Genomic DNA, 12965 nt, shown 5'->3' with positions numbered 1-12965 from the left:
CTTCCCAGCCCACATCAAATAAAAGAGCCCCCTCACCTGCTTGCCGTTATGCAGGGAGTAGGCACGAATCTGATCCCTCGTGATTAAGTCAGGTACGGACCGGGATCGCGTACCTGACTATGAGAGCAGCCGCTCCTTGCTGTCCTGTCCTGGCTCCGTTGCTTTTCGGCCGGAACTCTGCAGTTCTGAGCTCCGTTCTCTGCAGTAAGGTCTGCAGACCTTACTAATCCATCCTTGCGAACGGGGCTCAGAACTGTCAGAGCTCCGGTGATCGATCGAAAGTAACGGAGCCAGGACAGGACAGCAAGGAGCGGCTGCTCTCATCCGTGCAGATCCGTGACCGCGTGCCTGACTGAATTTCCACTCGCCCTCTCTTTATTTCCACTCGCCAAATGCGAGCGGGCGAGTGGAAATTTTGAGCCCTGGTTTTATTATGTAGTCTTGTAAGAGGGATAGTCATCTATCATTTAGAAACATTAAAGCCCATGAACAAGTCTCTGCTCATTTGAAGTCCATTGGTCACTCAGGCACTCTGGAGGGAAACCACTTATTCAAAATGTGACCAAAAGCTGCAATTTTCTTATTTGTAGGAAATTGGGCTTTCTCTCAGCTAGCACTAGTAAAGAGAATTGTAGAAGGCAGGCAGGATTAAAATATATATAATGGCAATTTTCATTTTGGATAGAGTAGGGAATGGTAAACAAAACTCTTGTCAGCTATATTTTTGCCATCCATCTGTGTCCCATTTAAGAAATTGTCCTTCTCTTCCTGTCCTGTAGTATGAAATCAGAGGAAATCTCTCCAAAGTGAAGTAAATGCCCTCTTAGACAGCTGTAACAGGAACAGATGTTCCCATTGAAAGATTTACTCTATATTCGTGTACTGATGACAAATCTATTTTGGGTTTACCTTTCACTCCCGGAGACAATAGTCAACAGGACAAACAGAGAGTGAGTTTCCCCAGCAAGGACAAAGAAAACAACAAAAGCAGACAAGGACCTCTTGGGTCTTCCCCCAAAAGACTTTGCCAAAAAATGAACATATACTTACGGCAGTGAGATGCTTAGCAGCCCCCCATCCCTCATGAAACTTCACATGAGAATCCGGGATATCAGTTTAATAGAAAATCTTACAGCCCCCCTCCACGTTTCATTAGAGAAATATAAGTCTAGGAACTGTGGCATCTTACAGAAAATGCTATGTGAACTTATTACAGTCCACGGGTCAATGGAGTAGTGGAGCCGGTTGCTCAGAGAGGTTACACTATTGTTTTCCTACCCTTTACTTTTTTTCCTCAATTTCCTTTTCCCCTCTTCACTCTCCTGCTTGTTACACCTACTATTTTTATTTAGCCATCAAAGTGAGGAAGGAGCCTGAACATGAGCTGTTATAATATTCACGCCAGACTCCAAGATCGTCCGTTAGAGGTTAATACATTATTTTAGGAGAAAAGCTACATTATTACATTTTCTCTGTGCTCATTCCTCAAAAATACAATAACACTTGTTACAGCCAATCGATTTATCACAAATTGTATTAAGGTACTGCCACAATATTACTACTATGTCTTAGTGATGTCCTTCAACTTGTGGAACTCTTTTGAAGATCTACCTCTTTTCAATTTGAATATTGTTACAAAATTCTGTGTAAGATCTGATGTCGCCTGTACCTTTATTACTCTGTATTGTTATGGACAAATACTTTAAATCAATAAAACCTGACAATGGTTCTGACCCTTCACTAGCAACAAACAAGAAACATTAAAGCAGAACTACATCTCCCAAAAGTTGTATCGATGGAATGGCATTCAACCCACTTCCTGTGGGTCCATGCCGTCATCACGTGGTGGGTTATCGACCTGGGATTAGAGGGAAACAATGTTCTATTACATGACTGGCCAAAAGACAGCTAACAAGATGTGTATTCTATTTTTTTTTTTATATTATTGAGGTGGGGGAGCAGAGAACTTAGGGGATAGAATCCAGGAGTTGAGATTCAAAGAGGCAGTCTACTGTAGTTATTTAAAAAAGTAACCCTTGCCGTGGGGCTACCCCTGCACTGCAACGGTACTGCTTGTTTTGGTCAATGGGCCAGAATACAGAAGATTTACTCATCTGATCCTTTGTCCTGAGGTGGTCAGTGCTCATCTCTCTCTCCCTCCACTCTGGCTGTGGTGTGTCCCTGGGCATCCTCGTGTCTAATGCAGGTGAACAGACTTGCATTAGACATGATGACGTCAGCAGGGAATAGGCTTCCGGAGCGCAGGGAGCATAGGCTGCAGGGACAGATGTAGTAGCCAGGTGGAACCAAGGTTCAAGTGAGTATATTTTCTTTATTTGTGCACCGAAACCAAAATGAGCACTCAACTCTTGCAGTGTTGGGATAGCCGCACTGCAAAGATTAGTTTTTTAAATTCCTGGAATTCTTCTTTGAACTTGTGATGGGTTGCTATGTTTTTGCGTTATTAAATAAGCCAACAATGTCATCATATATTCCTTGATAAAAGCATGCACACAGTTGAAACATATCTTTACAATCTGTGGATTTTGTAAGACTTTGGTGGCAGGACCTGAAAACGTCAAGCAGCAGAAGAAAAAGTTAATCTACCTCAGCAGGTTCTCAACCTTTCTAGTGCCGCAACCCTTTGATAACAATGCCCAAGTTGTGGCAACCCCTAACAGTAAAATTATTTTCACTGCTCCTTGGTCGCTGTAATTTTACTACCGCTAGAAAGCTATTAGATAGTGGCTCGCGGCCGCCCGGGAGAGAAACACTTTTTCCCGGAAAGGTTTACTCTTCTCGATCGAGCAGAGTAAACCTTTCCCTGCTCTGTTTTTTTTTTTCTGACATCGAAGCCGCCAGCCGCTGTCAGTCAGGAAAAAAAAAAAACAGCATAGGAATGCATAGCTAGATTCCTATTGGCTATTTCAATTTGCAATATCAATATATATAATATAATAGCAAGCTGGATATTGCACCCGCCCTATGGAGAACTTCAGGTCCCCTTCTGCTGATTGACAGCAGCAGTGGGCGGGTGCAATAGCTAATTTGCTATTGCAAAGTGAAATAGCCAATAGGACTCTAGCTATGCATTCCTATGATGTTTTTTTTTTCCTTCTGACTGGCGGTGGCCGGCTGCTCCGATATCAGAAAAAAAAACCAGAGCAGGGAAAGGTTTACTCTGCTCGATTGAGCAGAGTAATCCTTTCTGGGAGAAAGTTTTTCTCTCCCGGGCGGTCGGGACCCGCTATCTAATAGCGGGAGACGCCCGGAGCGTCCGGGAGAGTTGGGATGTCTTTAGGCGACCCCTGGCAGACGGGGTCGCGACCCACAGGTTGAGAACCACTGATCTACCTATTTATGAAAATGATATTTATTGAAACTGGGCAAGCTCACGCTGTTAGAAGAATGCCTGTTGACACATGGTATCCTGCTGTTGCCATGAACCTTGCTATGTTAACAAAGAGACTCTCTCCAAAATAAAAGTAACAGAATAACCAGCTACACAGTCCGAATCTTGCGATGCAAAATCAAAACAGGAACTAGACTATTACTGATCAGCAATAACAAAAATGTACAGCTGACGTTGGATTTCCTCCAAACCTCAAAGGCAAATTTAAGGTAATCTGCATGCAAATGTAGTCCAGCTAGAAATGTCCACCCCCTCCTGCTAGAAAAAAACGCCCCCTCCTGCCCCAGAACGAAGGGGGAAGTTTTGTGAGCAGCTCTGGAAATACATTTTGAAGCTCTGGAACGCAACGCAATTGGTGTGAACAAGCCCTTAGTCCTCTGCATTTGAATGTTTTTTAGTGCTTCTGCAGAAGAGCTTGGACAGCACATCTAAAAACATCTGCCTTCCTTGAAACTTCTGCCTTGTTGATGCAATAAGACCACACTGAGTCTTGCTGCTGTGCTACTGTTTTCAGTACCGCAACACTGTGGTATGAATTGACTTCATTGTAAACAAGGCCTTTTGTCTTGTCTATGTGTTGGTGCTGCACTGGACAAGGTTGTTAGTGATCTCCCGCTCTGGAACGCATTGCAATTGGTGTGAACAAGCCCTAAAAATGCAGTGGTCAGCCAAGGAAACTTAGTGCAGCAGTTAAAAGACACACCATGCTGACTTCCAGAAAATATCCAATGTGTCCATTAGATCCAGCTTGGCAGAAACCATTGGGACCCTTGTATACCTATTGTGGCAGCAGGCAGGTGTGGATGTCTGTGTTCAGGTGTAATAATGAAGTTCTTCCTCTAGGGGAAGTGCTGAGAGGGCTGAAGGCTCGGAGGTAGCAAGCCCAGCTGAAGCTAGCTGGCTTGTTAGGGCCTCTACAAGAAGTCCCAGCTTCCTAAGAAAAGGGCTCCACCCTAGAACCAGACAGTGTCGCTCGTGGACTGGGGAGCAGCAGCCTGTGTGGCAAAGCAGCAGCCTGTGTGGCAATCCGCCTGTGTGGAAAAGCAGCAGGCCTGTGTGGCAATCCGCCTGTGTGGCAGCAGCCTGAGTGGCAATCCGCCTCTATGGCCAACGAGCAGTCTTGTGTGGCTAAAAGACATGCCTGTGTGGCCAGTGGACATTTAAGTTAAAGGACCAACTTGAAGTTGGTGAGACTAAAAAATGTTGTTGTTGTGACAGAAAACAGTTTATGTTTGAAAACCCCTGCGAGGGAACACCCGTATGGACTTTTCTTTTGAATTGTGCATTAATAAAAGTGGGCAAAGAAGCCCTTACAAAGTGAAAAGTGAGTGGCATTGTACTGAACGAGCTACCATTTGAAGCAAATCCTCACACTATATACAGAGCAAAGAAGTCTGTTTAGAAGTGGTTTTCAGGGAAGACTTGCGGCTAAAAAAACAAACAACACCTTCAGCTTGGAAAGAAGGCCAAGTCACTTGCCTATATACAATTAAACACGTGTAGGAAACTGGCAGCAGGTGCTCTAGACTGCGTCCTAATTTGAAATATTTGGCTGTAACAGAAGGCAGTTTGTTTGGCTGTAGAGCGATACAAGGATAAGTGTCTGCAGGCTACAGCATGGTGGAGGCTCCTTGCAGGTTTCAGGCTGCACATGGACTTGGGGATTTGGTCAGAATTATCATTGATCTCCAGTATCCAATACCATCAGGTAGGCATCTAACTTCAGTACAACAATAATAAAAATAAATTGTGGAAAACAATTGTATAGCCCCCACACTACCCGGATCTCAACATCATTGAGTCTGTCTAGGATCACATACAGAAACAGAAGCAACTAAAACAGCCAAAATCCACAGAACTGTGGTTAGATCACCTAGATATTATTATTACACAGGATTTATATAGTGCCAACAGTTTGCGCAGCGCTTTTTGGGACAACCTTTCTGCTGAATCCCTTAAGTAACCTGAACTATTACAATGTAAACATAAAGACATAAAGGACACCTAGACCCTGTCCTAAGAAGGTTGGTTGCTTGTGGATTTACTATAATAAAATTGGAGGAAACATACTAACATGAAACAGAAACCAGTGGAAGAATCCTCATACAAATAATACCATTCTCCTGTCCCTCATACGAGTTCCAGGGCAGTGATGGCACTTGTAGGGAAGATTCATTGCTTTGTTGTGACTGCTCAGATATTACTCTGTGGCACAAGCTTCAAGTTTTAATTTGTGGCAGATTTTTTGTGACTGATGACTGAATGTTTGAAATGAACACAGGCTGTTGTTCCTTTATACTTTGTAGAAGCTTTATATGAATGTGAAGACCAATGATCTCCATTGACAGACCAAAGTAGCCGCAGTAGTCTGTGGACACCATTCATAATAATAATGACTTGAAGTAACATCAGGATGTGCATACAGCTGCAAGCATTATTATGGCCAAGCATTATTGTCACTAGTCAATTGAATGCATATTTCTTTTATATCAACTTAGCATAACATTTATACATATCACTTGTAAAAAACAAAAAGTAAGCACCACAAAAACTTCTAAAGTACAGAAAGCTGTCAGGCCTCCTACAGTGCCCAATGATTCTACCTTTCCTCTTCGTGATGATGTTGACCAGTGGCACACTGGGTCGATCAGAAAACACTTCTGAGTGATTGACCATGGCATCTTTCACAGTGTCAAAGTCGTTGAGGATGACAATAAGGCGCGTGCCAATAAACAAGCCATAGATCTTGCCGTAGATTTCTGCCATATTTGTGAGTACAATGTGGGGATATAGGAAAGCCCCTTTTCTGGTGGCCCCATCTGGGGTCCTGCTGAGTTTGTTGCTGTCCATGCCATACTGCAGTAGCTGGAGAAGCCACCCGGGCATCAGCATAAAGCCAAAGTTACCCATAAAGGGCAGAGGAGTGGGGCCAGGTGGTGTGTTCCTGGTGATAATCTGGAAATAGGCCCAAAGAGAACTTATCAGCCAGCACACCCCCAAGAACAGGAAGGTGTAGGGAAGCAGCACTGCCCAGGACACATTATAACTGTGTGGTACCCAGGTAGATATGTATTCCTTCCAGAACATGCTCCCTGTCAGCGCATCCATGATCACACTCCAGTCGCCCGTGCACAGCCTGCTTGGGATGTCACATCTGCACTCACACTTATAGTGTCGCCTTTGGTGTTGTCATATGAGAGGAATAAGCTCAGCATCCCTCTAGCCGTGCAAACTCCATACTCCACCTGCTGGCCTCTGCATGCTACAGCCTTCAGCTATGCTGTCCACGCTGCAGATTACTTGTTGGCTTTTGAAGGGTAACTTTCATATGAAAAATCTCATTAGAACATTCAATAAAGCAATCAGAATGTAGTGCGAAATCTCAAACAAAAACCACATTCACTGTTAGAAGCTTGTTCATTCGAGAAATATTTTCCATCCTGCTCCTTCAATTTTTTCTATACTACAACTGAAATCGATCATCGAATTGACCCAATTAACTATTAGAAAATCGAATGAATGTTCCAAAAACACATTTTTTCTAACTAAATTATAACTGCATATAGCCAGCTTTAGCCCCCTATTCACATCTGAATGTTTTGTTGTGTGTTTCCCAAAGAGTATGCTAGAAAACCAGCTGAAAATCTTACGATTTTCGGCTGGTTTAGTATCTGAACGTTTCACCTGTTGCTTGTAGATTGGAGTTTAAAAAAGTACATGATCTTCCTTTTGGGCAGAATTGCGCATCTTTGGCTCACAAAACTTCAACGGGAGCACTGTTAAAAAGCGAGTAATGTGTGTTTTTCGCATGATTTTGCACCCTAACTACCTTTTCTTTGGCTAACACAAAAACGCTTAAAAGAGAACTATGGGGTAACCTTTTCAAAATGTATTTCAGTACAGCGCTGCATGACGGAACAAATGTCAGTCAAAGTACTGCAGCGCTGAATACTGAAAAATGGCCTAGCTAGGAAGGGGGTGTAAACACCCTGGTCAGCAAGTGATTAAAGCGGACCTTTACCCCCCTTTCATCAAAAATAACATAAGCATGCAGCTCTGCATGCTGATATGAAATCATCTTACATTCATTAGTTAAATAAACATATTTTTCTTTTACTTACAATCGCAGTTTCTCCACTTCCTGGTTCTCTTAGGTATTATTGATGCCTAAGAGATGCATCCTGGGAAGGTTACATCACCAGTGCGTTGCTGGGAAATCTCATCTGTAATCTCATAGTATCTCAGGGAAAGGCATTTTCCTTCGCCATGATTTACATGATCACATGTGCCAGAGTTCCAGGAAGTAGAAGGAGATGGATTCATCTGCCTTACTAAAAATGGCCACCCTGAGAAGACTGGTGAGGAAAAGAAAAATAAAGTATGCAAAGAATAAAAAGCCGGCTATTATCTAGAAGTGGGTTTGTAGATTGACATTACTAGACATTTCTAAAGGTGCCCTTGTTGTAAGTTTTAAGATTAGGGCTGGTAATGATTAAAATTTTCGTGTTCGATTAATCGAAATTTTTGTTTAACCGATTAATCGATTAATTTCGATTAATTATAACGTACATACAGATCCAACTACATTGGCCTATACACCTACAGCACAGCAATGAAGTAATAAAATGAACTAGGATCACACTAATCCAGCACGTTATTAATCTCACGTGCCCCACTCAATATGGCCGCCGCTTGAGTGGGGCAACTCAGAATAATAACGTGCTGGATTACAAATATATTTAGATAGTATAGTAAAACAGCAAAGCCCTATAGGTGATTTAAGCATAAGTATTAGCTTAATATTTGAAGTAGCAGCACCTGTCCATTCCATTTCATGTAAGGACCTGATTGCAACATAATATCAGTAAATTTCAATGGCCACATTTCTGGGAGCGAGATGGGGGAAGGGGTTAATGGAGAGCCACATAGTGCATATATATAAGTTTAAGATAAGACAGAAGCTTGGTGCTTCTTGGGCAAACTCACCGGCCCAAGTGGCTCCGTCGGCTAACGAAGGGAAGGGGGAGGAGTCCGGTGACGTCACGGACATCGACGTCACCGGACTTCTCCCACTTCCCTTCGTTAGCCGACGGAGCCACTTGGAGAAGGGGGAGGAGTCCTGTGACGTCGATATCCGTGACGTCCCCGGATCTCCGACGGGACTCCCGGAAGCCGGCGGCGAGGTGAATCTTTTCATTTTCGATCAAAAGAATTTTAATCGAACAAAAAGTTTAACGATTAATCGAACTATTAATCGTTAATTTCCCCAGCCCTATTTAAGATATGTGTAAAGTTCCTCTTTGAGGAAAGAGAAATAAAGTATTTTGGCTCCAGCTGTGAACAAAATTAAAAAACACACGTCAACTAAAGTGCATGTAGTATGCATCAATATGAGATAAACTCAGCACAAGCGGTGTGAATCCAGACTAAGGAGTGTGCACATCTAAAGGGAAGCAGGAGATGCTTTCTCTTTACTGCTACACTGTTGCCAAACAATGTGACGAATGTGGCCAGCTGATTGGCTGTTAACAAATCATTGTCCACCTCCCTTGCCAGTGCCGTCTTCCAGGTTAAGTAATGCCTAACTGAGAGGGGCCATGGGCTTCTGTGTTAGCCCACTGGCATGGTGTACAGAGCCCTCACTGGACTCTCCTTCCATGTCAGTAGTCCAGAACGGTACTTTCGCTCCTCCAGCCCTTCTTTATACAATGTAATGTGCCGGAGGAGGAGGGCAGGGACTGTAACCTGGAAGGAAAAGCTGCCTTCTGGTGCTGGGCAGGGACTACAGGCTTAAAGGGAACCTGTCATTGTTGTGAGCAAAGCCATTTCTGAGTGATTTTTAAATGTGCAATTCTTTGGATGCTATCCTTATCTTTGCTGTGCTACTTTGTTAATCTGCAGCTATATGCAAAAAGCAGCATTTCAAACCTCCAAACCAGGTTATTAAAATAGGTTCTCCGAGGTTCACACTTCTGCATCTGCAGTTCCTGGGCATGTTTCAATGTTTCTAATACATTTTTCATGCATTATACATTTTTGTTTTGACAATTGAAAGTCAAATAAAGTAGAGGTTGCTAGGGGTGGGGGCTTTTTATGCACGGACATGCACATTACATGCGTTTTTCGTGAGCTGCCAATAAAGTCTGCGGCCTATAAACATGCAGTGCTGCACCCAAAAAAACCGCACCTGTACTTTTTTCCAAACATGCAGTAGCAGAGCACACAGGCAGGACCATCCCTATAATGAGGTAGCCTGAGGTTCTTGGGTTATGTGGGGGATGGCAGGCAGAGTGTCTGCAGTGTGCCTGCTGCCCCTTTTCCTGCCAGATCATCCCAGGTTGCTGAGAGTCGAGTGGGGAGATGTGTAAGGGCCATACACATGTCCCTGCCCAGCTCTTAGCAACCGGGGACACTCTGGCCGGCATCCCGCCCATCTCCTGGCAAACAGTGACAGCCACGTCTATGCTGAAAATCTACATGACCCTAGACCAGTCCCTGGCCCAAACTTGATGAAGAGAACACCGGAGAGGTCCCGCAAATATGCCCTTCCACGACATCTAGTTATGGGTCAGGTCGACTGACCTCCCCCCCCAATCGTCATAAGTTTTGGATATGCGACTTTGTTTGATTTTGTACCCTTCCCTGCACTTTAAGCTGGTTAAATGCAATCTGTTGCCAGGTATGATGATTGTATTTGGACCCTCTTGTGGAACTGTATATGTATAAGGAAAATGTGAAAAAACCCTTGTTAAATAAAGAATTTATAATAACAATAAGTGTAAAAAATATATATATATAAATAAAAAAAGTTTAAAAAAATAAAAGTCACATATAAAAAAAAAGTAAAGTCCCCCACGTTTACGCACATATAAACGTAAATATGCGCCAGATGCGTCAGCACGGGAAAACGACAATTGCGCTACACATGTTACATATCGCCACAAATGTCAGAGTGAGAGCAATCGTTTTAGGGTCATCAATCACTGATAACACTAAACTGATGAGCGGTAAAAGCTTTTAAAGTGTCGCCTATGGCCAATTTTGGGAATTGTAGTGTTGGGAGGCTTCGCACGTGCGTGCAATTTTATGGCTTGGCATGTTTGGTGTCTTTTTACCTGACGTGACCCCGTCTTTTATATTTTATCAAAAAATTGGGTAATAATTAATGTTTTATCATTTAATATAGGGGTAACAGTTTTTTTTCTGTAATTTTTCCTTAATATAGAAAAAAATAAAAACCCCAGCGGTGATTAAATACCACCAAAAGAAAGCTCTATCTGTCCCTAAACAATGGTATAAAATTAATTTCAGTACGGCGTTGCATGACGGAATAAATGTCAGTCAAAGTACCGCAGCGCTGAATACTGAAAAATGGCCTGGATGGCAAGGGGGTTTAACACCGCGGACTTCAAGTGGTTAAATTGCACTGGTGGAAATGTAGGACATAAGCGGGACTACAACCTCCTATCCATTGCAGCCAAGGAAGGTGCCGGAGGCAGCGGCGACACGGACCGCTGCATTGCTCCGCTGCCCCCGTACCTCTGCTGCTGTCTTTCCCTGGTCCGTCGGCTTCTCCGTTCCCCCGTTCGGCCGCGGCACCTCTGCCCCACCCCCCTGCCTCCTCTTCATTGCAGGCTTGGAGCCATACCCAGCCTGCTATTGGATATTGTAAAATGCAATAGCAAGCTGGCTATTGCACCCGCCCACTGCCTGCTGTCAATCAGCATGGGGGGACCTGATAGAGATCTTTCTCCTTCAGGCCCCTCCTCCGCTGAGCCCTGATTGGGCAAAGTCTTGCACCTGACCTATGGTCAGATGCAAGACTTTAACAAATCAGAGCTTCAGTGGGCATTTTGTATTATGGAATGTCCGCGGTCGAACTAACCGCGAACATCCCATACATTTCGGCGTTCGGCGAACGCTCGAACTGCCGATGTTCGAACTCATGTTCGAATCGAACACTCAGCCCATGGAGATACCACAGATGAAAAATTGATCCACATGTGGCACGAATCTACAGACTGACAGGAGCCACAGCTGTCCGCCGATGTTCGTATGTATTCGCATATCCAGTGTTGACCTGGAGCTATGGACAAATAACTGGCCCTGGACAGAAATTGTATCCAGTGCCCTAGCCCGGTGGAGTCCGCACCCCCTTTATGACCCCACTGCCTTAGCCACAGGTAACTGCTGGATGTGTGGATACATGCAGACAGCTGTGGCTCCTGTAAGCCTTCCTGGACACAGTTGTCCGCAACCACCTGTGATTCTTGCCACAGAAATCCACTGACCAGCCTATTATTGCCAATGTAAGGGCTCTTGAACACAGGCACTGTATGCTGTTACCCTAAATGCTGACAGAGAGCCCCAGGTTCAGCATACAGCTACACACTAAAGTCAATGGCTGTTCGCTGTTATCAACAGGTATATGCAGCAACTGCATAAACTTCTGTATGCGCACCCAGTCTGCATCTGAAATTTTACATCCGTGTATATGCACGGGTTTGCATAGTGCCAATGTATTCCTGCCAACAACAACGTACAGCTGTTCACTTTAGTGTGAGGCCGTATGCTGCACCTGGGGCTCTCTGCTGCCTCTGGCACAATGATTGTTTACCTACCTGAAGAGAAAACATCTCTATTTACAGCAGCTTCAAGACTGTTTTCCTTTCCTTTAACAAAAAAATCCCAACATCACTCTGCCCAAAGAGAAGGAAACGCGAGCATTTTGGGAGTTCAGGATCCATTTTAGAAAGAGGAATCCACTGCCATCTGCAGCACATGTCTGGAGGAAAGAGCCCATATCCCTCTTAGGCAGCATCACTGGTAGGATGGACTTGTTTTTGTTCTGTATTTGTGAGCTGACACTATATTTACATGTTTTATATACTGTTTGTATGTTTCTGTGTTCTTTATCACCATTTTCACCCCACCCTGTTTTGTTAATAAAGCAACAGGATTTCACTCAGTCTGGCTTATTGCAGAATAGGAGGGCTTAGCTGCATGTCGAGCTATACACAGTCCACAGGGCATTGTGTAGCGGGGACAGAACAATCAGGCTCCGGAAGGTGTGCACCCTGAACCCTCTGCCATGTATCCCGTGCTCCACTGTCCCTCCCGAGGGCCCTGGAAAGCCATGGTGAGTGTCAGTGAATAAAAAAGGAAGGGGGTGGTGGGGGCGGGGGGATGTTCAGCGTATACCCCTTACCTGATTTGCCCTCCTGTGAATGAACCCTGAATTGACAATGAAGTTGTCACCTCTGGTTTCAGATCTGTCTTTACTTGCCCACAGTGGCTGGAGAATCATCTGTGCCTGATCAGTTTCAATGGAGTAGAAAGGTCTAATAAACCCCTAATGTCTCTTTGAGGGATGCACCGTTACCAGTCTTTCGTTATCGAGTACGAGTACCAATATTTTTTTAGTACTCGCAGATACCGAATACTGAAAGTCCCATTAAGGAAGCCATGTAATGACTCGCCACCTGGCTTCCTGATTAGCCGGGAAGCCGGGCGGCGTGTAAAGACTCGCCATCCGGCTTCCCGATTAGCGGGG

At 44.2% G+C, this 12965-nt stretch overlaps 1 protein-coding gene across 1 annotated transcript in view; it reads right to left on the bottom strand.

Annotated features, from left to right (window-relative positions):
- LOC108785422 (cytochrome P450 2U1) overlaps positions 1-6595 on the bottom strand; it is a 27621-nt gene extending 21026 nt beyond the window's left edge. Inside the window, exon 1 of the mRNA XM_018554482.1 lies at positions 6016-6595. Within this exon, the coding sequence (XP_018409984.1) occupies positions 6016-6520 (505 nt within the window). The 5' untranslated portion in view covers positions 6521-6595. The remainder of the gene's footprint in view (positions 1-6015) is intronic.
- Positions 6596-12965: the final 6370 nt, after the last annotated feature.

Source organism: Nanorana parkeri, unplaced genomic scaffold, assembly GCF_000935625.1.
Source record: "Nanorana parkeri isolate BGI_ZX_2015 unplaced genomic scaffold, ASM93562v1 scaffold161, whole genome shotgun sequence".
Classification (NCBI taxonomy): domain Eukaryota; kingdom Metazoa; phylum Chordata; class Amphibia; order Anura; family Dicroglossidae; genus Nanorana; species Nanorana parkeri.
This window is presented reverse-complemented; position numbering and strand designations above follow the sequence as displayed.